Raw genomic sequence first — 26,021 nt, forward strand, 5'->3', positions numbered from 1 at the left:
ACTGCGCTTTATTCAAGCTCCTCGGAACTCGTGGTTTACTGACGGGATTTACTTTTATCACCGTAAGCCATGTCGTTATCCCGTCTGGTCGTCGATAATAAATCATACGTATGTTCCTTCTAGATATGTTCATTACTTTTACAGAGTTTGAAGTCTAAACTGTTTTCCAGAATATCCTGGAGGACCGCAGTCACAATCGGTATCCCTCTTGGTATAGCCGGTTTGACCGTCCTTGTATATTACCTCAGAAACAAAAGTAAGTCATAAGTTTTTAGGAAGTGCTTCGTTTTCCATTGTCCCGAGTTGTCTTGTTTTAGCAAACAAACTGATGTAAGTTGGTTTAGCAATATATATATATATATATATATATATATATATATATATATATATATATATATATACCATAGTCAGGATTTCTGTAACAACTATAATACTTATCACTATACAATCTGAGTTTTTAACTGACTCTACAAGGGGAATATCTGTTCATGTTCAAATCTTCATGAGACCTCGCCTAGATTCCGATCTAATTCTTCCCGTTAACTTTCTCCGTATATTATTGAGTTAGTTGTGATTTTAATCTACTGTCTGACGCTCCATCAAAATGTTGTCTGTAGTGTTACTCAACTTTCCAATCTTTAATCCTTAGACTCAGCTGTCTATCTCATGTATATCACCTTTTACGAGGCTGCATATATAACGAAACGCGTTACTTAATAAGCGGTTTCTAGTTAGTTTAATAGCTCTTACGTGCATACCAAATAACATTCCAAATGATTTTCCAGTGTAAAACTACTTGTTAAGACGTCTCATTGCAGATATCGTAATGTTAGATCACCATTGCTCTGGAATTGGGTGTAGAACTTATAACATTCCCCTAAGTACTCAGTTGCTTAAATCATGTTCTTATCGGTTTGGTGAGTGAAAGTTCGTTGGTAATTCATATTCTTTTTATTTATTTTATTTAAACATAAAAATTGGTACAAGGAGGCACCGAATAGATATGTGCCACATAAACCATTCGATTTATGTGACGGCTATGATATTACTCGGGTGCCCAAACCGAAGCATTCATATTCGTGTGAGTTAATCACAAAAACTTGGCTGCATACCTTGGTATTACCATATCTAAGCGGTGTGGATCTGTTGTCTGGAGAAAGACTTTTCAACCTTGAGTATGCGGATGATCACAATGGCGTTGGTGTACAGTCTTTGTTCTCCCTTAAACCGTGAGATTGGAATCGCTCTGTATCTTTCTTTCTACGAACTAATTCTTTCTTCCTGTACTGTATCCTTATACATAGTCTTTCTTTTATACATTACTACCGTTGAAGTGACTACTTCTATGAATTTGGTGTTCTTGTTGTGCTAATGAGGTGTGGCAACTTGGACCGTTGTACATATGTGCCTGGTCCTACGTTGTAGACTGAATTACTGATTTGGCTGTTTGAAAAATGTAATAGGACAGCCACGTTTCACACAAGATATGGTTTGTATCAAATTACAAGGCGGCAACTTATCGTGCGCATAATGGATTTGATTTAGGTTTAATAAGTTTAAGAGAATAAAGCATTACATTCGTATGAAAATCGGCTCCATTTTATTGTCTTACTGTGCGATGATACCCAAGCCATGCAATCCTCACATAATCAGTTGGCAATTAGTGTCCGTAGGTATGGTATGTGCTTTGCACCTTCATAGTGCAAGGCACTTTTACGAGACTGACAGGACCCCCTAGATCCTGCACTTACCCTGAGCAGTGAGTAGATAGAAGTAGTCGAGAAGTTCGTGTATCTGGGTGGCTGCATAAGTGCTGGTGGTGACATGAGTGATGATATCAATTCACGTATAGTGAAAGCCAGAGCGTTTTATGTCAATATAAGCCATCTCCGGCGCCTTCGTGATGTTAGTCTGGCTGTTAAATGTGGGATCTACAACGCGTCGGTCAGAGCAGTTTTGCTCTGTGCCTGTGAAACTTGGCCTCTCTGAGTTGAGGATGTTAGGCGACTGTGTTTGATCATCTTTGTCTCCGAAGGATTGCTGATGTCCACTGGCAACACCATGTTAATAATTCAGGGGTCCGGTATCGTGTGTTCGGGTACGGCGACGATAATTCAACTATAGCAACTATCTTGAAACACCGACTTCGTGGCTTGGTCATGTCCTATAAATGTCGTCCCAGAGAATTCCACGTCGTGCTTTATTTTCCGAATCTGGGATTGGTTGGAAAGAGCGGAGAGGTGGTTAATGAATGACATGACGTTGTGGTATGGAAGAAAGCTGCACAGGACTGGCTTCTGTTGGTCCTTCACGACTCCCTGGTTGGGGTCCTAGAGATGGTGCAACACAGTGGCTAGAGACGTTATCAGATGTGGCTTAGAATAGAAGCCAGTGGAGATCCTGCTGTAACTTTATTTATAGAAAATGGACGCAACTTCTTTCGTTGAAATAATTCTTTTTGGTTGTATTTTCGCTAACTGAACTGTTTCTCCTATTATTATTATAACTCCCATACACTCATTTCTGTTTGTTGTTCTTGTTTTATTAAACGCACTTTACATTCTCTATCTCTTTAAAAACTCATTGTTATTGTGTGGCGCATATGCATTTGGTGCCCTCTCGTACCAATGTTTATGTGTTCAAATAGAAATCTCGACCATAGACCTAGAATAGCTGAGTGACTAGAAAGGGATTTGGCTGAAATATCACTACCAAAAAGTATAACAACTTCAGCAAATGTTTTACGATCCAAGTTTTATTTCATACTTGGTCAGCGATCACTTATACATGATCATATTGATGCCTTTAATACTTGGTTTTGTGTATTCTGTTACAAACTGTTTGGTGAGCATAATAATGAATCTCACAATCAAACAATTTGTAACAGACACGTTACTTTAATCTCTATGTGATGGTGAAAATGTGTTAAGTTTTTCAGTTATAGTAAAATATTTGTATTTAAGTAATATTTGATGTCAAATTATTCTTTGAAAGAAAATGTAGGCATTAAAGAATCCATTTTTTTTACAGAAGAGAAGAGTGAAGCAGAACTTACTCCAGAAACACCATTAGAGGCTGCTTTAGCGTTAAAGCTAAAAGGAAATAAATTTTTCAAGGGTGGACAATACTCTCAGGCAATAAGTTTATATGATGAAGGACTTAAGAAATGTCCATTGGATGCAGTTCAGGTTAGTACAACTTGTGTGGTACATATGTATTCGGTTCCCCTTCGTACCAATATTTATATGCTCAAATAGATAAATACAGTACAACTATTACACTTAGTTACCTTAGTTTAAAATCTGATCAATATAACTTTTTCTTTGTTCATAGACCAGAAACTGATTCTTCTTCGTCCTTCAAAGTACCAATTCTACTTCACCACTTTAGAGAGAAGAGTTAACTTAGTGATTAAGGGGTTCGACTTCTAACCACTAGGTAGGAAGTTCGAGTCCCCACTCACCATCTTGTTTGGGTATCCGAATAGTAATCACTGACCCTCACACATGAAATGTGGCTGATAGCTGAGTATACGAATCTGCACTCGTTAAATAAGGTGCTTCATGATTATCATAACTTTAAATGCTATCTAGACTAGCTCACTTTCTGCATTCAACTAAAGTCATATGTGTTGTCTCGATTGAAATCAGGAATCAAAAACTCAGTATGTGAATCTAAGTTTCAAATTGTACAACCTAGAAGTATTTGTTGTAAATCTCATTTGACCAGACTGTTTTTATAATAATACGCAAATAAGATTCACAGCCTTTCTAAGCGACATGTAATCTAGAATCTGACTCAGCGGTGGTTAACTGTATCTAATTCCATCTACTTTTAACTTCCACTGGACTCACAGTCAAATTCTCTGGTACAACTGAGGGTGGAAAGAGTCGGCTCTCTCTTCAAATGCTCTCATATGACCACGAATACACAGCTACTAACATGGAAGTTCTACTCACTGCCTTCTCGCACGGGAGTGTTTACGAAGTTGCGAAGACGAAAAGCTATTGTTTAGCGTGGACTTAAACCAAGTTGGTGGGTACGAAGAGTCCGCCCTTATTCCAAAACAAATGATGCACATGAGCTCCAGTATCCCAAGGGGACAAATGGCGTATGAACCTATTGTTGGCCATCGGCTACCACAGGACTGCATCTCCTAACGTTGTTCCATTGCTTTGTTGATTAGATTTTTTAGTCAAAGGCTCGGGAAAGAGCCCCTAAGAAGACCACTTCCGTTTTAGGCACCCGGGCAGTATTGCAGTCCACACAAATTCAATGATTTGTTGGGCTTATGTATATTTTTGTTTGTGTGTTTAAATTAACGAATAACACTTAGCTCTAAACTGGAACTACGGGACACCATTAACTACAAAATAATCGAGGAAATTCCAGACCTACTCGAAAGGTTTGTAAGTCCAACGATTACCACTTTCTAGATCAGGGAATATAGACTTATTCGGATGACACTATCATCCTACTGACAAGACAATAACCACACTAAATTTACATAATTGAAACGCCATAAAATGATGTAAATGCTTTAACGTTTGTCCTGAATAATAGCCGTTATCCTTGATATTTTGATCACGTATGAGCTTTTGGAAAGCTGACATATGAGCTTCTCAGGACAAGTATTTACTAACGCCTGTTAACCCTCACGGAAAATCATAATCCAGTCACCAGCATTCTCTACGCAACTCTATCCTGGGCAATCATTTCCAGTTGCTATTCATCCTTTTCATATCTGCTTCCAATTCTCGTCCCGGTGTTTCTTTTGGCCTTCCTCTTTTCTCTTTCTCTTCAGGATTCCAAGTTATCGATTGCCTCGTGATACAGTTTGATGATTTCTTCGATGTGTGTCCTATCCACTTCCAACGTCTTTTGCTAATTTCCTCTTCAACTGAAAGCTGATTTGCTCTCTCTCTCATAGTAGGTTGTTTGTGATGGTATCTGTTCAACGGATGTTGAGTATGTTGTGTAGACAGTTATTCATTAATACTTGTTCCTTTTGATGATGGTTATAGTAGTTCTCGAAGTTCCAGCTCCGTACAGTAGGACTGTCTTGATGTTCGTATTAAAGATTGCGAGTTTGATATTGGTTGAGAGTTGTTTTGAGTTTTGTATATTCTCCAACTGTAGGATTGCTGTCCTTGCTTTGCTAGTCTTCGCCTTTACGTCTGCATCTGATCCTCCTTGTTTATTGACGATTCTGTCAAGGTAAGTGAAAGATTTCACATGTTCAAGAGCTTCTGCATCAAGTGTGGTTGGGTTAATGTTCTCTGTTGTGTATTTAAGGATCTTTCCTTTTCCCTTGTGTATGTTAAGGCCTACTGCTGAAGAGGTAGAAGCTTTTGCTACACTGTTTGTCTTGACCTACACTTGTTGATGTGTATGGGATAAAGGGGTCAGGTCATCTGTGAAGTCCAAATCATCTAGTTGTATCCAACCTGTCCATTTCACTCTATGCTTCCCGTCAAATGTGGAGGTCTTCATAACCTAGTCAACCACCAGAAGAAATAGAAAGGGGGGTGAGAGAATGCAGCCTTGTCTGATTCTGGTCCTTACTTTGAATACGTCTGTCAGCTGTCCTAAATGCACAACTTTGCAGTGCAATCCATCGTACAAATTCCGAATGATGTTGACGATTTTCTCAGGTACTCCATAGTGTCAAAGAAGTTTCCACCATGTTCCATCCACACTGTCAAACTCCTCATAATCAGGGAATTTGATGTATAGTGACGAATTCCATTCAATTGATTGTTCAACGATGATCCGTAGTGTCACAATTTGTTCTGTGCACGACCGATCCTTACTGAATCTGGTCTACTGATCTCCTAACTAAGTGTCTACTGAATCTTTAATCCGGTTCAGCAACACTGTTGAAAACCTTTCCTGGTACTGACTATAGTGTGATTCCTGTGTAATTCGCACATTTGCTCAGCTCTCCTTTCTTTGATATATTGATGAGGTGTTCTTCTTTTTAGTCTGTCGGTGTCACTTGTCCTTCCCCCCAAATCTTCATGAATAGAGTATGAAGCATGTTTACAGTTTCAGGACAAGTGGTGTGTATCGTCTACTTTCTCCTTAACTCAGTTTTATTTATAATCGATTTTCTTCATTTTTAAATGACCTAGACATTAGTCCTCTACAAATATATCAGTAGTAAAGAAATGAGGAAGGAGTGATAAACATAAACCTGAATTTTTGGTACGTAGAAAATGGTAAAACAGTTCTGAGGTCCAATCATTTTGAAAACTACATCTAGAACACTACATCGATCGTTGTAATGTTTATTATATTCTCATTTGTTTTGTACCATATTTTGTACGGTATTTTATTAATTATTTAGGAACGTGCAGCTTTCTATCAAAATCGTGCAGCAGCCAAAGAGAATCAACGTCAATATGAATCTGCCATTGAAGATTGTTCTCTTGCATTATCATTAACACCGCATTATTTGAAAGCATTAAATCGTCGAGCACATTTATATGAAAAATTAAAAAAATGGGATGAGTGCCTTTTAGATATGACAGCTTGTTGTATTTTTGAAAAATTTAAAAATGCTGTAAGTGATTAGTATCATTAACTGATTTTCTTTTTCTATGACAATAACATGTATACTTATAGATTGTGTATGAATGTAACCTTAACACACTGTTCATTTGATTGTTTTACCAAACACAAGACACCTGTGATCAGTTACTAGTAAATTATGTATCCCATCAGTCTGAGTACTGGGTATATATTGATTACTACTGTGTGTATGTGTCTACGTATACATGGAAACTACTGGTAAACGTGAGCATTAATGTTATTACTTAAGTAATATTTAAGCCGGCTTTAGGGCTCCAGTGTTTGTGCTCTGAATAACCTTCTGCGTGATTATACAATGTGTTACAGATAACTTTTTGTAGTACACTATTTGACTGACCTGTTCGTGTTATATGATATGATATAAATACTATTTTGAGATTAAGTACAGAATTGGCGTTTAAGTTATCTGATTTGTATAATAGGTATCCATTTGATATTATTTATTACATGCAAGTAGGAGAACTCATCGGTCGGATTGCCAACCATGATAATATAAATATTAACCAAGTGACATAACTCAAAATTAGTCACAGTCTAGCAAATGTTTATTCATTCTTATCTCCTTTCAATTACTAAGTTTCAGTGCTATTTTACACCTTTGATCTGAATTCAATTGCTTAGTGTTTAAAGTGTTTGACTTCCAACCACTCGGTCTCAAGTTCAAGTTCTATTCTACCTACTTTGGTCTGGGAACCCACGCCGTATCACTGTCATATTTAAAGTGTGGCTCAAAGCCAAGCACATGAATTTGTTCTTGGTAAATGAGTTAGATAATCGGAAACTTATGTTGATCCATATTTCTCCTAGGTTTTATATTAGTTGATTAAGAGAGGTTAACTTTACCAATTTTTGTCAGAAATCAATGTTTACATTACCAGGTATCAGACAAAAAGTAATCACCATCATCATCATACTTCGATAAGCAGTCAAATTCATCGTTAATTTACATGGATCGATGTTTATTTCAATTTCTTATTCTGGTCCTGCTCTCTGTAATGTAACAATCGTTCACTGAGTTCCTGTGATAAGTAGAAGTGGTAGAATTCGGTATGCTAACTAGTAATTCCCTAGAATTGTTCAGTGCGAACTCTAATAGTAAAAAAAGAACCAGCTCTCAAATGAAAGAGGAAGCGGTAACCACGCTTGGAGGTATTGTATTTTGTTATTCGAATAAGCCTCACAATAATGTACACGGTAATTATGATTACATATACACATCACCGTTCCTTGCGTTATGTTTTTATCAAAATAAATTGTGTGGAGTGTACATATATAATCCACATTATTATTATTTATTTATTTATTTATTTCAGGACAACATTGTTTTCATGGATCAAGTACTCAAAACAATCGGACAACAGAAGGCTCAAGAAGAACGTTCCAAATTATTGCATGAATTACCATCAGCTTCCTTTATTCGTAATTATTTGAGGTGAGATGATAGATGATCGTTTGCTAAGAACTAAAACAAACTTAGTAAACTCAAGGTTTATGCAGCGAGCTTTTTAGATCCATATTTTAAATCCAAAAGCTAACCATCCTATCCGTTTGCCTAAACCAAAGATGTCGTAAGGAGATTCGAACCTTTGGATCTTATTGTGGTCGAAACCAAATAATAATACACCGTGTCTGACGAAATCTCAGTATGGGTTTTAAAAAGTTTGTTTGACTTTTGCTAGGTTTCATCACGTATGGCGTAGACGAATTGTTAGTTTGCCAACCAAAAGATGGTTACATTAACTAACTATACGTTCTCTTCTAATCTATGGCTGTAAAGCGCGGCTTTTAAAAATAAAGGATCCCTACAGGTTATTAGTGTTTGACCATTCATGCTTTCCAAGCAGTATTACTTCCGTGTTTTGTGAACAATAAGTGAGCAATACTAAAATTAGACTCAAGGTATTTGGGAAAAACGGTAAGTCAATTTGTTAGGTTTCGAGTCGTTATCGATTGATGTGGTTAGGACTTAATTAATATATTACTTGTGTCTAACGACCGCCTGTGTTGACACCCTATGCTAGCTAATATAGGAGTAACTTGGAAGAAAAAAGATAGAGCTGCCCAAACTGAGACGTGGCACCAGCCCATCGAAATCACTGACTGTTCGATTGGGCTATATTGGTTGGGGTTCATGCCATTTTCTGTAGATGATAGTTAGTGACGTTTAATGACATGGCTCGGATGTATCTGCTCTTTATCTTCCTTTTATGTCTTTAGTTGGAAACTTATCCTATACGTTTTATTTCACTAATTCATTCCTTTCGAATCATATCGTCTATGCCTAATCGTTTCTTTGTACTAACATCGAGACTGTTATAACTTTTAATACTCTGGAATTTGTCCTGATAATTTCATCCAGTTGTACTGATTTGGTGTTACAACTTGAACCGATGGACATATGTGTACCACGTCCTATTTTGCAAATGATTGATTGACGACGACTGCTTTACCGTGATAATATCCCAAGCTGCTTTAAATTTAAACATGTATTCATATGAATGATTGCAGTTCGTTGTATTTATTGTGTTTATTTATACTCAAATGTGGGTACAAAAGAGCACCAAATATATGTGTGCCACACAGTCAGAAAATGAGATTGTGAAGAGATAGATGAATAAGGTTGCGGATAATCAAAAAAAATGGATAGATAAAAATAAGTGAACAAAAGTAGTAAATTATGGTAAAAGCGGGTTCAATTAAGAAAAATAAAACTAGGACGAATCCTTTCAACCGAGGAAGTTCCTCTCACTTAAGGACCGACAAACACCAATCCTCTGCAGTTTTCTTCCTTACCCAAGCACCATATCATAAAATGATCACCTTCCCACTTTTTCCAACCAGTTCCAGAGTAGTCGGCAAGTAATGCCCGATATGGAAGCTACTGGGATAACATTTGTAGCATATGTCTAGGCCATCGAGACCGATACCTCAAGATGGTGATATCGGTTGGATTATTGCCACTGTCTGGACTCACATTGCCGAATATCAACATTGCTAACATGCTTTTACCATTAATATTGATTATCAGTGTTAGTTGTATTGATAATGTAACATGAAATAAACAGAAGACTAGTTTGTGTATGGTGCTAATACTGCCTTTAACACTTCTACTAAAGTTTGAGTGAGATAATCACTCTTATCACTTATCTGGTTAAATGGTTTTATACTTTTCCTCATGTGTCAATTGGATCTTTTTTTAAGACAGTTTAGTGTATGTATGTATGTATGTATGTATGTATTATTTATGCACGTTTAGAAAACTCGTGATGTAAACAAACCATTCCTTTGCATGATCATCATAATAATACTACTTAGCGCAATAACTATGTATCTTTTTACTAAATGGTTATTCAGGAAACAATTAAACAAAAAGACTACACTCATTATTTTCTTATGGATGATTTTAACCTTAAAATCTCTTGGTTTTTTCTTTTTCATCTTACTGTGTTCATTGCTACACTTAGGTTTTTAATTTCAAAGGGTTTCATGTATTGTTTATACCAATGAGGATTGATTAGGTCACTCTATTCATGGGTGCGGATTTCAGTAGTCATATATAATGTATTACTGTGATCGTGGAACAATGACACTGTCGTAAAGGTCTTCGGCTACCAAGTTCTAAGCTAGAACTCAGTTCTGTATACTTCAGCTTTAGTAACTGAGTTGTGTCACTCGTTTTCGTACTTAAAATGTGCCTCAAAATCAAGTACACTAATCTGTACGTGGTAACTGAAGCAGTCTGTCATTATGAATTTGATTATTGCGAAAATTTAATATGATCAACATTGCATCTGAAGAAATTCAGTAGTTTGGAGCCCTTAGATTAATAGAATGTTTCTTCTGTAAAGATGCATGAATTGGTATATTACTTAATTTAGATGAACCATTTCTCAACCAATTTCGAACTTAAAGTTTTAATCAATATCCTTTCAGAGTTGAATAATAATTACCTAGGTAAAGCCTATCTAAAACTACTCATTAAAAGGGCTACCCATGACCGGCCTCAAGGAATTATCCTAGTCACGTTCTCAGAACGTTAAGAACCACCTTCAACCGAGTTAATCTTCCGTCTTGTGGAGAACCGAAAAACGGAAACCATCCTCACACCTCTGACACCATGTATTATAGTGCACGGTATCCAGGTCTGATATTTATACACAAACTTCCTATATACAGGCCTCAGCTGACTCAAAGCGCTGGTTTTGGGGCTTGATCTCATATATTCACCCCACTCTAAATATATCATGAAATAGTATATTTACTTCTGTAATATGACATTTATGTCCCGGATATTCAATACCTGTATCGATTAAACAGTTTTAAATAAATAAAATGAAATAAATGCCATATGAATACAGCCACTGTTGGATCTTTAAAAAAATCTATCCAAGTGTTTACAATCACTGATCATGAAATTTTTTCAAACTAGAAACAGATATCTAGAGATTCTCATCCCGGTTTATGGTTTTTACTCCTATTGAACGATGTGGACTTGTTCACTTTCCAATTTATTTTTGTTGTAACTTGTTTACTATTCTTTATAATACAACATTTATTACTCCTACTGTATCAACTAAAAACATGTATGTGTGTCTAAACAGGCTTTTGAGATTTGTATTAAGCAAAGATTAGTGGATTTTGATTATCTATACACTATCTCTGTTCATATCCATGGTTACATGCATGTTCAGATTTCTACTTGCTCAGCTTTCTGTATAATAGTGATAATAATACTGTTTCTTATTTGTTTAAACCTAAATAGATAGAGATGTGATTCGTGAGTCCACTATCCATCTCCAAATGCTCTCACATGGCCACGCGTATATAGCCTCTGCCAGGGAAGTCCTACTCACTGGCTTCTTGTGGCAGGGGTGTTGTTTACGAACTCGAGAGGACGAAAAGCGAATGTCCAGCGCTTTAACCCGGTTGGTGGACATGGAGAGTCCACCTAGGGGAGTTGGAAAATACTGATTCCAAACCAATGGTGCACATGAGCCTGAGTATCCTGAAGCAACAAATGGTGTATGAACCAATTGTTCGTCACCGGCTACCATGGGACTACATCTCCCTACGATGCTCCACTGCCTTGTGGATCCGACCTTTATGTTGAAGGCTCAGTGTATTTCCCCCTAAGAAAACCACATGCTTCGGTCTAGGCACCCAAACAATATCACAGCCCACACACAAATCTAGTGGCTTGTGTGACGCATATGTATTCAGTGCCTCTTTCGTACCACTGTTTATGTGTCAAAATAAATAAATAAGTTAAAAAACGAAAGTAATATATCAAGTAATGAGTGTGATTTGATTTTGAACAAGGTAGTTGTCACTTTGAGGTTTCTCATACTCCGTGGTAGGGTAATTTTTAAATGAAGTTGAAAAGAAAGCTGGGTCAGTAGTGGTCTTGACGAACTGACGGCGTAACTTCGGCCGAACTACTTGAGTTTGACCTCATACCGTCTTTTTATTAATCGCTTTAAATGTGTTCGTTCTGAAACACTAAAGTCTTATCACTAGTGACCAAAATCAATGGAGCAAGGTAATATGTTCTTTTTTTAGGGTCTATATTTTCTTATTTCTCTCCTATTATGGAATGGCAGCACCACTGAGGATGTTAGTTGATTGGAAGAAACAATTTATTACTGTCATAATCTGAAAGAACTAATATTTTAACCAGTATAGCTTAATTGAGTCATCATAATATCCAAGTCTAATTACCATGTCAGGGAACCAGTTACGGTCAGAAAGACAAGGGCTTTAACCAATTTATTACCTTTTATGTTTATTTCTTCATACTAATTAATCATTGAGTAAAATATGTGAAATTGTAAATTTTATTACAGTTAGAACGGTCATACGAATAAATATTTTGTTTTAACCACTAGTAATATTTAACAGTATAGCTCAAAGTCTGTTTTTCTTTCTATGTTATCATAGTCAGTTAAATGTTTGTGTACACACACTTATCCTAGATAGGATGAGCTAAATTAATTTTGAGTAATCAGTTTAATTGTTACTTACACGTAGATTCTTTTACATCTCATTATTTAATATCCCAATCTATTTCCAGCTTTTCATAATCATATAATGAAGCATAAATAAGCATTCCTCACTCACTGTTTCACAAAATGTTTGTGACAAATTTCAGTATATTAAACTAATCATCATTTAGAGTCTTGAAGCCTTAGCTTGGTAATCAAGGCGTTCGATATTCAGTCACTAAGTCCCGGATTAGCAAACAGTTAGAATTAACAATATTGAAAAAATCACTAATCATCGAAAAAATAGTTGCAAAAGATATGTACAAAGGAATACTAAGACTCAAACACCAGAGGGAAAACAACGAGTAAATACATTTGAACCGTCTCAGTCTACTCGAAACCACATCACTTAACGTCTCTAATCACTGTAAGTGCAGTTATTGCGTAGATTCCAACCAGGCGGTCAACATCTGCTAGAGATTACGACACTTTCAGAATCATCTTAAGCTACGAATATTTTCCATCATCTCAGTATTTTGTTTGTGTGTTTTCTTGTTCATACAGCCAATATTTAACAATTTTTTCTCTCATCCTTTTCTTTAATTTAGCGCATTCGCATGTAATCCATTCACAGTTAATTCTTCACAACTATCCAAGCATAATTCACTGACTGAAACTAAGACTGCAGTTAACGGAGTAACTGATGATCATCCTGTATCAAATATGCCCAGCACCACAGAAGTACCCAATAATAACAATCCTAATCAATATGATTGTACACAATTTAAAGAACCTCTTCAATCAGCGTTTAATAATGTAAATTCAGCCTTAGATTATATGACGAAAGGTGATTATCAACAGTCAGCTGATCATGCGATGAAAGCCGTTAATTTGTTCGAATCAGTGAGTGTTTCTTTTATTATAAATTCTGTTATGTGTGATTGATAATATATATATATATATATGGTGTATAGATCTGTTTCATCTCATGGATTTCCATATAAGTATGTCTTCTGACGTTCATTGCTTCGTGAACTAGTCTTTAAGGTCAGGGACTCAACTGATTTGTCGGGGAGATTGTTTTATATAAAAGCTACCAACTTCAATTTTGGCACATGTAGAAGAATAGAAGAAGAGGCATATCGCTTACACAGAAGTTGGTATAAATCTTTTCTTAGGTGTTCTTTTTTTACCACCCATCTTTTCTGTGTCTTCTTAATAGGTAGTTGTATCAGATTAGTGGTACATCCACTCTTTGTCCTTGCTATGCTTCCCCACTATTCTTCTTCCTATTTCACTATTTTATTTATTCGTGAATTGTATCTTGGATGCCTAATCTGTTCTATTATCACTAATACTGTTACTACTTCTATTTCTCTGGGATTTATCTTGATAATTTCGTCTTGTTATATCGATTTGGTATGTGAACTTAAAACAAGAAACATTTGTGCTACGTATTCTACGTTGCATTAGACTGACTGTCTTAATAATGTACCTTCATTCCAATGCCTTTAGCTAAATCCGAGAAGTGAGTCCCATACTTCAGGAGGGTACAATTGTACGTTAGGCTAATCCAAAGTTGGTCAGATGATAAGAACATGCGATCGGCCAAGAAATGGCTTACATTTCTTAGGAATGAGACAGTTTTGCTGGTTTAATTTTCTAAGGGATACATATATGAGGAAGTGTACATGCTGATTCAGTTAGTCAATAAACTTCGTTTCTGACTCTCAGTCTTTCCACTCGAACACCATACAATACAACATTCAACTCTTTACTATTTATCTTTCAAAAACAGTATATGTAAAGAATCAGTTTTAGAAAAAATCTTAAAATCACCATAAATTCGTTTAAAAGCAAATATTATCCAATCGTATCACTATAATTTTCGATGAATATAACTATGCCATTAGTATCAATCACAATATATGTTAAATAAACTTTGATCAACGAGGTTACTACTGTTTTAGATTTCCCATCTGAAATTTCTCATCTGCATCAGTTATTTAGAGGCTGCTTTTGTGTTATTTCATCGGGCTTGTACAATCTTTTGTCATAAATGCAGTCAAAAAGAGAACACTATTGTGTTGGAAATCTTGTTATGTAAGGAAATATTCACAGATCTCACTGAATATGGCTCGATGAAAACCACTGCCGATCATTTCGCCATAAATTCAATAACTAACTTGCTCATTATAAATACTCTTTAATAAGAGAAACTTATTGACATTTGTCTCAAACTATTTTTCCATCATTTGTAATAATTTCTCCTAAGCGTTGCTCACTTATGTTGAAAAAAACTTATAGGTGGTGCTAAGATTATACTCAGGATACTAGGTTGTTAGGATAATGAATATTCATCGATTGACATGGTCGGGAAATGTATCACGTGTGCCCCACCACCTATTTGAAATGTTAGTTGTTGTAGGGGTAGATTAAAAGAAAAATAGGTGACCAAACCAATTTGCGACATCAGTACATAAAGCCACTGATTGCTAGTCTGAGGTGTGGTAATAGATGCAGACTACATGGTTAAAGTCTGCAAGATAACTGTGATCAGTGATTGAAGACTGGGTGATATGGTTCAGAATCGTTCACAATGCCCCAGAGGAGTTCATTCTTTATCTTCTTTGTTAGATTTTAAATTTTAAAATGATCTTATACCTATCATTTCACAAATGCTTTCTTCTCACGCTATAATATACATGCTTAATGTTTTCTACCACTAATACTGTTACTACTTCTACTATTGTGCTATTTGTCTTGATAATTTCATCTTGTTATGCTAATGACGTATGGAAACTTGACTCAATACACATTCGTGCTGTGTGTCCTACGTAACATTAAGCTGACTGTATACTAATCACTATAAATACTGCTATATTTTTGTCTGTTTGTTTGTTGTTTTTACTTAGATCTTATCGGATAAGTCGTTCGCAGATGTAAAGAATTTGATCAGTTCATCATCTGAGTTAGATGATAGTGAAACAATTTCAAAATCAAATGATAATCTCATCTCTCCTGAATCTAATGGACATAATGGAAATGAAAATGAATTGGACAGCAAAGAAAACAATATCGTCACCACAACTTCAAATAATACTGATTCCCTCAATAAAATTAAAACAAATGAATCTATTCAAGTGTATATTAAAGAAGTATATAATCAAATTTCACTTTTACACGCTACTTATCAAGCATTAGCTGGACGTTCTGAAGAAGCAAAAGAACGTTTTCAAAATATTGGTATGGTGGACTCTGGAGCTTCATTAGTGGTTCGTGTTAATGCATTGATTAAATCTGCATGTTTATCAATGTCAGTTGATCAAGTAAGTTGAATCGATCTGTGTGTTTATAGTTGAGCTTTTACTCTAAGATATTATTTTAGTTTTAAATGGGATTTTTTCGTAACTAGGCATTGTACATTTACTTCACCAACAACCGAAGAAATCATCATGGCTATCAGACACTTCAAATATGGGAAATCATCAGAAGCAGACGATATACCAGATGAGGCACTGAAGTCAGATATAGAAGTAACTGCAAAGATGTCTGACATTATGTTAAAAAAGGTTTGAGAGTAAGAACAAGTAACAACAGACTTGAAGGAGGATACTTCGTCAAGCTAACGAAAAAAGAGAACTGAAGAGGAATCACGCTGTTATCAGAACCGGACAAGATTTTCAACAGAATTGCTGAACCGAATGAAAGATTCAGTCGACAAACAATATCGAAATCAACACATTAAATTACGTGAGCATCAATCGAGTATCGACCAAATAACGACATCACAGACCATTGTTCAACAATCAGTTGAATGCAACCCATCACTATACATCAACTTCCATGACTATGAGAAAGCATTCGACAACGTGGATAGAAGAACTTTGTGGAATCTTCTTCGACAACATGATGTACACGAGAAGATTGTCACCATCATACGGAATTCCTACAACTGATTACACTGCAAAGTTGTGTATGGAGGACAGCTCACAAATGCATTTCAAGTGGATATCAGTGTCAGACATGGCTGCTCACTCTCACCCTTTCTCTTTCTTCTAATGATCGACTGGATTGTGAAGACCTATACATCTCAGGGAAAGCAACGAAAACAGGGGACAGCTTGCATACAACTAGACCATTTTGGATTTTGCAGATAACCTAGCTCTTTTATCTCATACACAGCAAAAACTCCACGTGAAGAAATCTAGTGTAGTAACAACCTGTACATCCGTATGTCTCAAAATACACAAAGAAAAAAGCAAGATTCTAAAATACAACATAGAGAACATCAACTCAATCACACTTGATGGAGACGCTTCGGAACAGGTGAAAAGTTTTATGTACCTGAGCAGTTCAACTGGTAAAAATGGGGGATTTGATGCAGATGTGAAGTCACGGACTGTCAGACAACACCATAGTCATAATTTTCAATACGAACATCAATACAGTTCTATTGTACACAGCTAAGAATCGGATAACTACTACAACTGTCATCAAAAAGGTACAAGCATTCATAAACAGTTTTCTACGTAAAATACTCAATTTCCGTAAGCTACACAAGATATATATATATATATATATATATATATATATATAATTTTTGTGTGGAGAAAATCTTTGATCATTTCGATTTCGATTGGTAGTTCTAAGAATCGGATAAATATGATATTGATTTTTTCTTCTCACCAATTAATCAGCGTAAATATCTCAGTCCTACAGGAAGATGATTAGTCAAAACTGGAATAAGTTATTGTGATAACGTCGTTGATAGTAGGTGACATGGATTTGGATCCTAGATGGGAAGCATTATTTGAGATTGTTGGTACACCTTACTAACAGGAGCCAATTACCGTGGAATAAAGGTCAAGCGAGTTTTCAGGATGATTACGTCGAATCCACCCATTAAACTTATTTGTAAACGATGTTTAACTTGGTGTCATAATCGGACCATAAAATTCCATGACTGTTGGTTTAAAACAAGTTGGTGGACGCAAATTACCTGGTTGGAGTCTGTACGATAATGGCGATTGGTGACTGGAGTTGCTTGAGGATGAAATGGCTCAGGAAAGTTCACGATAGCACAGATACATTCGTTTCCTTTCTTTATGTCTTGGATTTCAATATTTCCTCACATACATCTTTTCAATAAGCTTTTTCCTACTATATTATTGATCTTATTAATGTTCTTGTTAAATTATTTCGATTTGGTTTTTAATTAGTCTTGGAAATTTCACTTCATCGTATCGATTTGGTATGACAACTAAAGCCAAAGCTCACTTGTGCTGGGTTTTACTTTTATGATAATTGATTGACTGACGTCATCAACATGACCTTAAACTTCACGAATGTAGCGAGTTGTTAGAATTTCTTCGCAAGTTGTAAGCGGTTCAAACCAATTGTTCTGATCTCGACATATTCAGATATTATTGATTGTTATCAGTGATTGTACGTGTGTGTATGTATCGTCTCACTTTCTGTAGATCGACTTTTTGTATTCTTTTCTCTAATTCTTGATTTTCAATCTTTTCGTTATATTATTTTTCATTTTCCGCAGGAGATAAATGTGTTTTGATCTCCAAGTTATGATACACTATACAAGCATATGAGATGAAATCAACATAAAATGTATAACAAAATAGTCTAAATGACAATAATATTAAAAAGATGGATGTCTGATTAGGGCTAATATATCAGAAGCTCCTGGCATAGACTATTTGTACATAAATTTACATTTTTTTAAAGTGATAATTTTTCACACTCATATTTTACAGTTTATTGTATCATATTTACCTTCATACATATTTTTCACATGCATAGGATGTAGCTGCTTGTCTTTATGATTTCCAACGTGCACAAAATGTTTGGCCTGAATGTCCGGATGTGTATCTTCATCGAGGTCAAATTAATCTATTAGCTGATCAATTAGATGAAGCATTGCATGATTTGAATACAGCTGTTAAATTAAAGCCGGAATTTTCAGTTGCACAGGTTAGTAGTTGGCTATACTTATTTGTGAGTTTTGGTGGGTAGGTGGGTGAGTGGACTGTTACATAACGAATCAATATAAGCTGGAGAATGATGATCGTTTATTAGTGTCATTGTTTATGGTTTTATTCAATATTATTTATTCAGTGCAATATTGAATTCTCAGCACAAAGTATTTCAACAAGTTTCCGTCTCTTATTTCTTGATCGATCCTGACAATAAATATTGAGTGATTGCTAGTTAAATATTAGCAGTCCAGGACTCGACATCCGAATAATATTCATTCCTTTCAATACATATTGCCAACCACCACGATGTCTCTGATGATTGTACTTCTTTGTAAGTTGTACAGTGAAAGGTCGTAAACTTTTCATAAACGCGTCTCAATAGATTATGCGATTAATGGACATAATAATGTGTTAGGACAAACAAAAGGCAGGTAGCTTGTTGAAATATCTAAATGGAAGGAACAGGATAGCCTATATATTGAAGCAGGCCGCGGGATGATGATATTTCGTAGTATTTAAATCATTCAATATTTACTAAGCCACAATTTTCTTATCACTTGTTAACGTGTATTTAAGGATTTTACTACAAGATCTTCATTTAGGCAATAACTATATCAACATTGCGCAACAATGTCTTTTATGTTCAAAATAGTCGTTTATTTATTTATTTAAACACGAACATTGGTACACAGGAGACTAATATATATATATATATATATATATATAGGACATACAAATAGTTGAACTTATGTGTAAGCTGAGATACTGTAAGGGTGCCCAAACTGAAACAGGTGATTTTGATAACAGCCAAAAAGTATTTATTTATTTGAATACATAAACATTGTTACAAAGGGGCACTAAATACATATGCGCCTCATAATAACAATATAGCCAGTAGTAGTTATCATTGATTTGAGTGAGGGTTGTGATAATGTCTGGTTGCCCAAACCGAAGCATCTGGTTAGTTTGTGTTTTTACTAATAGTTTTATGGGTCTACATTACCGTACTGTATCATTGAATATGCAGTGAGCAAATTATTTCAGTTGATGTGAATAGAGAAACAAAAAAGCTATGACGAACATCAGAAGCTATTCTTGGGAACATTATATCACTTAATTCAAAGTTTGTAAAATAATAATATTTAGTTTTATCCCTAGGTTATTCTATAAACCATAAGCTTTCGTTTGATAGGCAGTGACAGAGGCGGTACTTTTGGTTCTTAAATGGACATAATTGCACAAAATGCCATGCTCCACAAAACCAACATTTTGATGGTGGTTTCTCAGCAGGTTCTTGTGTTTTTGCTGTGTTTTGTTTGGAAAATTTTAAGGATTCGACAGCATTCACTGACCCGGAATAAGATTTCGCCTTCAGTCAAACCATCGCTGTATCATGTTTGAGATTTAACAAACATTGACACTTGGTCGTGACCATTTGCGAAGTGATGTTAGGCTCCTACTCAATGTGCATTAATATTCTGATGCAGATGTCAACACCTGCAAACAAAAATCAAACATTTAAACTGATCTGCTGTAATTTCATTAACTTTTTTAATCGTTCACATTCTCGATTTACTTTTCCAGCATCATCGGGTGGAGATTATGATATTTGAAAACATTGGTAGCGAGTGTGAAATGTGCCGTAGTTTCTAAATATTCGTGTAAAGTGGGATGATACAGTCCTAATGTTACCTAAAATTTTAGTAGATAGTCTTCATTATTCAACACTTGCTATCAATGTTTCCCAATATCAAAATCTCCACTGATGAGTCCTAGATAAAATGAGACTCACCTCCTAAATTCCACTGCTACTACTAATATTCTATCCTAATGCTTAACTTTTTGTGTTAAGTAATCGTTAAGTAACTTTTGTTTCTGCCCGTAATGATTCTGAACCTCGTTGGTTTATAAAATATCCCTATTAAAATATGTCCTTCTGTGTATACTTCCCTAATGTTCATCCACTCTTTTTCGCCCTAAAATATAATTTGTTTGTAATTTACATTCGTTATTGATTTAATTTTTTCTGTGGATTGTTTTTTCTGCTTTTTGAATTTTAGGCTCAGCGTTTGTACACTCTATATCGATGCGCATTAACTGCTGGTGATGTTAGTAAAGTGGATTTTCGTATTGAAGAGTTTCGTCGATTAGTAAAGAAATATCCCAATTGTTTGGAAACTCATTCTTTATTTGCTCAGGTAAGATAGATATAGACTAATTTCCAGGTATTTAGGTATGAGCCATACTGTAATTGTAAGTGTTAATAATAATACTTTGTTGCCGAAACCGAATTAGGCGGGAGGAGGTTCGAACCGAGGAGTTAGTGGTCAAAAGTGCGACTTTATAACCACTGAGCTGTCTACTCTTATAACAACTAGTATTTTATATGTGAGAGTAGACAGTTGTGACCAAGAGGGCATATACTTCAACATATTGCTTATGCATTAGAATATCAGGTTTTCGATTAAGTTTGTGGGTTAATGAGTGCATTCAATCAGTAACTGAAGTTAGCGATTTTGTGTTGTCACCGATTAACTGTTTACAAAGTAATTGAAATTCAAATTAAAAAAAACATGATCTCAAGCACAGTGAGATCATTCAAAATCACTTATGTTCAGAACTTGATTTAATTCCCAACTAAATCAGACAAATCTCTTACTTCATATTCTTATTTCCTAGTTAATTCTATCTTAATATATGAATACAGAATACCATGAAGAAGATATTTATACTATCAAACACTGTCACGTACATATTTGGTCTGGTTTCCACAGGTGACTTAATTTCACAGTCCTTGGATAATACATATAAAGACTTCTTTTTGGGTATGCTCACTTTTGTAGGGAAATTCGCTACATTGTAGTTTTAATTGTTGCGTAATTTTCATATGGAGTGTGCAGATCATTTCTATGAATTAGCTATGTGTGTGTGTGTGTGTGTGTGAAAACGTGTTAGCACTTTAAGAAACTTAAACTCTACCAGAAAAAAAGAAAACGGTTTACTCTATTCATCATCTCAAAGTGGGATATTAATGCTACATTCTGAACGAAAATAAACATCATGAGAATTCTGTTATGCAAAACGTTTTTTTATCTATAACGTAAGGATTCATCTACGCTGAAATATAATAGAAAAACAGTTGAGAATATGTTAACTATTTGGCCTATCATAAAAGTTTCAACTTTATTGGGTAATGTTCAATTGTGCATTCCTGATACACTCACTAAAGCTTTGTGATTATTTTGTGAAAATAAGGAAAAATCCAAGTACCTGTTAAGGAGTTAGAGTCTATTTTTGTAGTTACCAGGTCTAACATCGATATTAGTTAATGTGAATACTGAATCCCACCAGTTGATATGGTTTTATTTCTTCTTTTAAATCATGAACAATTGAGATCTTTAGTTTGAAACTCATTTTACTTATTGATTGTTTCTCTCAGATCAGGAAATTGAAATACTTTATTATTATTATGATTACGTGCGTGACAAATAAGTAGTTACTTATCACATTTACAAGACACACAAGGGGCTAGTTAATGCGATGTATCAATCACTCTCAATACGTTGTTGTTGTTGATGTTGTTGTTCTTGTCATCATAGTGATCTGAAATTGAATAAGAGTTATGTGGATGCTGTTTTTTTGTTTGTTTGTTGCTATAATAGTATTACTGGTATTTTTTTCATATGGCAACAACTTATTTCAATGATTTCATGATCATTTGCCTTTAGATTAGATTTATATAAACATTAGTTTAATCTCACTTGGTATTGTTTGGCTTTTATCTTTTCATTGAGGTTTAAGACTGCAATTGATCAGTCTGTTATTGGCATATGCGCATACTGTGCGTATGCCTCGATATTACTTTAATCCACTGCTAGCCACTATCCATCATTAGTTTAATCTATTAAGTAATGATTAAAAGTTAGTGAAATTACCTTAAGATTAATCGATAAACGTCACTGTGTAAATGTGTCAATGTTTTTTTGTTTTTTACTCAGCAAAACGAAAACATTTCTCGGTTTTTGTTTTGTTTTGTGTATTTGGAGACGGAGAAACATTCAGTAATTTTTGTGACGATTAGAATTTGAAAAAAAAACAGGCTGGTTTATTCGATTAGAGAATTTTTAAGATGATGAATCTAAATTGATATGGGTATTATTATTATTACTATACGATCACATAGTCAGTTAGCCAGTTAAACGCACCGTAGAATTTGATACATGTTTATATCGTTTTAAGTTTTTTCATACCCCATTAGCACAAAGAGATAAAATTTTCTGAATAAATTCTAGAGTAGTAGAGGTAGTGTGGTTAGGAATTGAAGATCTAAGGAAAGAGACTGAGGTTGAATACACTTTCGTCATTGCGGATGATTTTAATCTATATCATACAAAATATCCAACTAGTAGTTATGATAGTAAAATGGATCCCGAACAGGTAGTATGCACTTGTTAATATGACTTCGTCCTATTGTTAATGACTTTGTAGACTAGTATCACATGTTGGTTTGACCTTTCCTAGCTTTTTTTGAGCATACTATTACACCAACCAACATGGATGGTCGAGATGGGTAGTGGATGGACATATGTAACACATATCCTAATTACCTCAGTTGATAAAAATTTACTGCTTCGTCAGTCGATTTTTTATTTTTACCTAGTATTCTATGTTTAACTTCATTATTACTCACTTGGTGGTTCTGAAGTACAAAAGTGTTGTGCTTAGTTTAGTTTGAAGTACTGAAAATATTCATTTCTTTTGTAAAGTTAATAATTAATTGGTTTTGAACTTTTGTTAGGTTTACATGTCTAAATGAACTCGTCAATACATCATATTTTAGCTTATACAATCAATCATAAATAATGTTAAGACTTGTGATAAATGTGTAACTAGTTCAAGTTGTGCAATTTCACATTCAGTCAGTCAGGTACAACGTAGGACCAGGCACATATATGCATCGGTCCAAGTTGCCATACCTCATTAACACAACAAGATGGACACCGGATTCATAAAAGTAGTTAATTCAGAGGTGGTAATATATAAAAGAAAGATTGCAATAAGGATACAGTACAGAAAGGAAGAATTAGTTCGTAGAAAGAAAGATATGCAGCGATTTCAATCTCTTAGTTCAAGGGAAGACAGGGAGTGTATACACTGACGCCATTGTGATCGATTCTGAGCCATGTCACCAAGAGTCTCTAACCATTGGTTACGATAGTCACGCGGACCCCAACCAAGTAGTCTGCATCTACCAACATGGCTCAGACTAGAAGTTAGTGACTTTGTGGACTGATGCCACATTTTGGTGTGACCGCCCCTAACTTTCTTCCAACCATTCCGAACACCGGTTAGCATTGTACTTCGTGGTAATCGGTGTTCGGGCATACGTAACACGTGACCCAACCATTTCAGTCGATGAAGATTCACAACCTCATCAACTGATTTACCATCTTTCCCTAATACCCTGCGTTTAACCTCACATTATCATAATCTCAACAGACAGGTAGATAGATAGATATCATCAACATAGATCCTGGTACATATGTAAGTTGGTATAAATTGTCATACCAGATTAACATAACAAGATGAGTATAACAAATAAAGTCGAAATAATGTAATAACAATTATAAAAAGAGAGACTCAATTTTAGGAATACAGTTTCAAAAGACACAGTGAGAAAAGATGATAAAGAGTGAACACATTTATCCTACTTTGATTGGAAGTCTTTGACAATTGATTTCAATTATTAACTCACAAACGTAAACAAAGAAAACTTGATTCTTTTCTTAAGAACTCAATCTCTCTACCTTTCATACTGTTTATTCCTTGTTTTATTATTAACCGATCAGTGATTGCATGGTATTACTTCAGTAACACCAGTTATTAAATACTAACAGATGGTGCATATTTTCCATTTACAAAGATCATTCATATTACCCGATTGTTAGGTAATGTAGACCGAAGTGCTGCATAATTATACTCATCTTTAAAAAAACAATATACAATAAGTATATCATTTTCACAGTAAATGGCATTTATAGACATAAATGATATAAGCGTTTCGAATTATTGAAGCAATTTCGTTAACTGTCAACCAATCCATTCATGTGTGAATCGATCGTTTCATTTCGTTTATTGAGACTGTGAACGTTGACTTGGTGTAATATCATCATGTAACTCTGTCAATGGACGAATTATAAATTTCTGTATTTAATTTTCAACTAAACATTTTGTAAGTGCTAGTAGTAATAATTGTCTGCTAAAAGAAACTATCTTAAATGGTCAGTGCAGCCTTCGACCTGTTCAGCGTGAATGTGTGTGTGTAGAACATCAATAGCGTGTTATGATTATTAATCCATTTGTTTTCTTAAACAAAATTCATTATTGAATCGATTAAACATGTTTTGCCTAAAAATTGTTATCAATGATATACATATGTATGTTCTTTTTTATCCCTCATTATCATTGATTTCCATTTTGCTCCTCCTCCTCCTCCCCCTACTACTACTTTCAATACATATAGATCCTGTCTGAACGTGGTGATTTTAAAGAGAGTGATAAAATATTTGCTGATCTAATAACACTTGCACCAGACTCTGGATTAGCTTACGCTCATCGTGGCCTATTACAATTAAAATGGAAACAAGATCGTGATGCAGCATTATGTTTCTTTATAGAAGGTATTCAAAAAGATCCTAAATGTGAATTAATTCATGAATTACTTGGTCAATTATCTGTAGAAAAAGGTCAATTCAGTGAAGCATTAAAACATTTCGATATGGCAATTAAACAAGCTAAAACACAAAATGATTTATCACATTTAATTGCATTACGTGAAGGTGTTAATGCACAATTAAAAGTATGTGAACAATATAAAATATCAATACCGGATGTTTTGTCAAGTATACAACATGAACAACAAAAATTCTTAATGGCTATGCAAGAGAAATTGTAAAGATAATTAAAATAAACAAACAAACAAACAATAAAATTGACTTCCTGTCTTATGAGAAGTAGCAACAAGAAGTATGAGAGAGAAAAAAAACAGACTACTTACATCAGCAACTTTGTTATTATTTGGTTTGTTTTTCTTTTTCTATAAGGGCAACGGAACATTTGTGTTCCCATGTTGTTGTCTTTTTTTGTATAGAAAGAAAAATTAATGACAATCATTTATAGATCATTCCATCTTGATTAATTAATCTGTTTGTCCCTTCCTCTCTCTCTCTCTCTCTCTCTCTTGATCACATCGATACTCATCCATGTTTCAAATTTCCTTGATTTTTTCAATTAGGAACGTGTTCTGATTTAGTGCACATTTGTTTAAACATTTTCATACAGTTATATATATATAGAGAGAGAGGGAGACATAATTCATGGATGGTAGAACTAGTTTGCGAAAGAATAGAGAAATACATGATCATTTTTGAATAGGCTCAGTTATTAGGGT

The 26,021-nt window shown here is 34.9% G+C and overlaps 1 protein-coding gene across 1 annotated transcript; it reads left to right on the forward strand.

Annotated features, from left to right (window-relative positions):
* Positions 1 to 25,754, forward strand: TOMM70A (Mitochondrial import receptor subunit TOM70). Its single transcript, XM_051217882.1, has 10 exons — positions 1 to 108; positions 145 to 256; positions 3,031 to 3,188; positions 6,350 to 6,565; positions 7,908 to 8,026; positions 13,184 to 13,478; positions 15,491 to 15,904; positions 18,396 to 18,566; positions 20,632 to 20,769; positions 25,095 to 25,754. Exons 1-10 carry the CDS (start codon positions 70 to 72, stop codon positions 25,524 to 25,526), a joined length of 2,094 nt encoding a protein of 697 aa, XP_051064313.1. The 5' UTR covers positions 1 to 69; the 3' UTR covers positions 25,527 to 25,754.
* The last annotated feature ends 267 nt before the right edge of the window (positions 25,755 to 26,021 follow it).

This window comes from Schistosoma haematobium, chromosome 7, assembly GCF_000699445.3.
Source record: "Schistosoma haematobium chromosome 7, whole genome shotgun sequence".
In the NCBI taxonomy this organism is placed as follows: Eukaryota; Metazoa; Platyhelminthes; class Trematoda; order Strigeidida; family Schistosomatidae; genus Schistosoma; species Schistosoma haematobium.

Bases quoted from the DNA above. Each gene is read 5' to 3' on its own strand.
- TOMM70A (XM_051217882.1), top strand. From the start codon at position 70: ATGTCGTTATCCCGTCTGGTCGTCGATAATAAATCATAC. The intron at 109-144 runs GTATGTTCCTTC...TTACTTTTACAG, and splicing joins TCGTCGATAATAAATCATAC to AGTTTGAAGTCTAAACTGTT. The intron at 18,567-20,631 runs GTTAGTAGTTGG...TTTGAATTTTAG, and splicing joins CGGAATTTTCAGTTGCACAG to GCTCAGCGTTTGTACACTCT.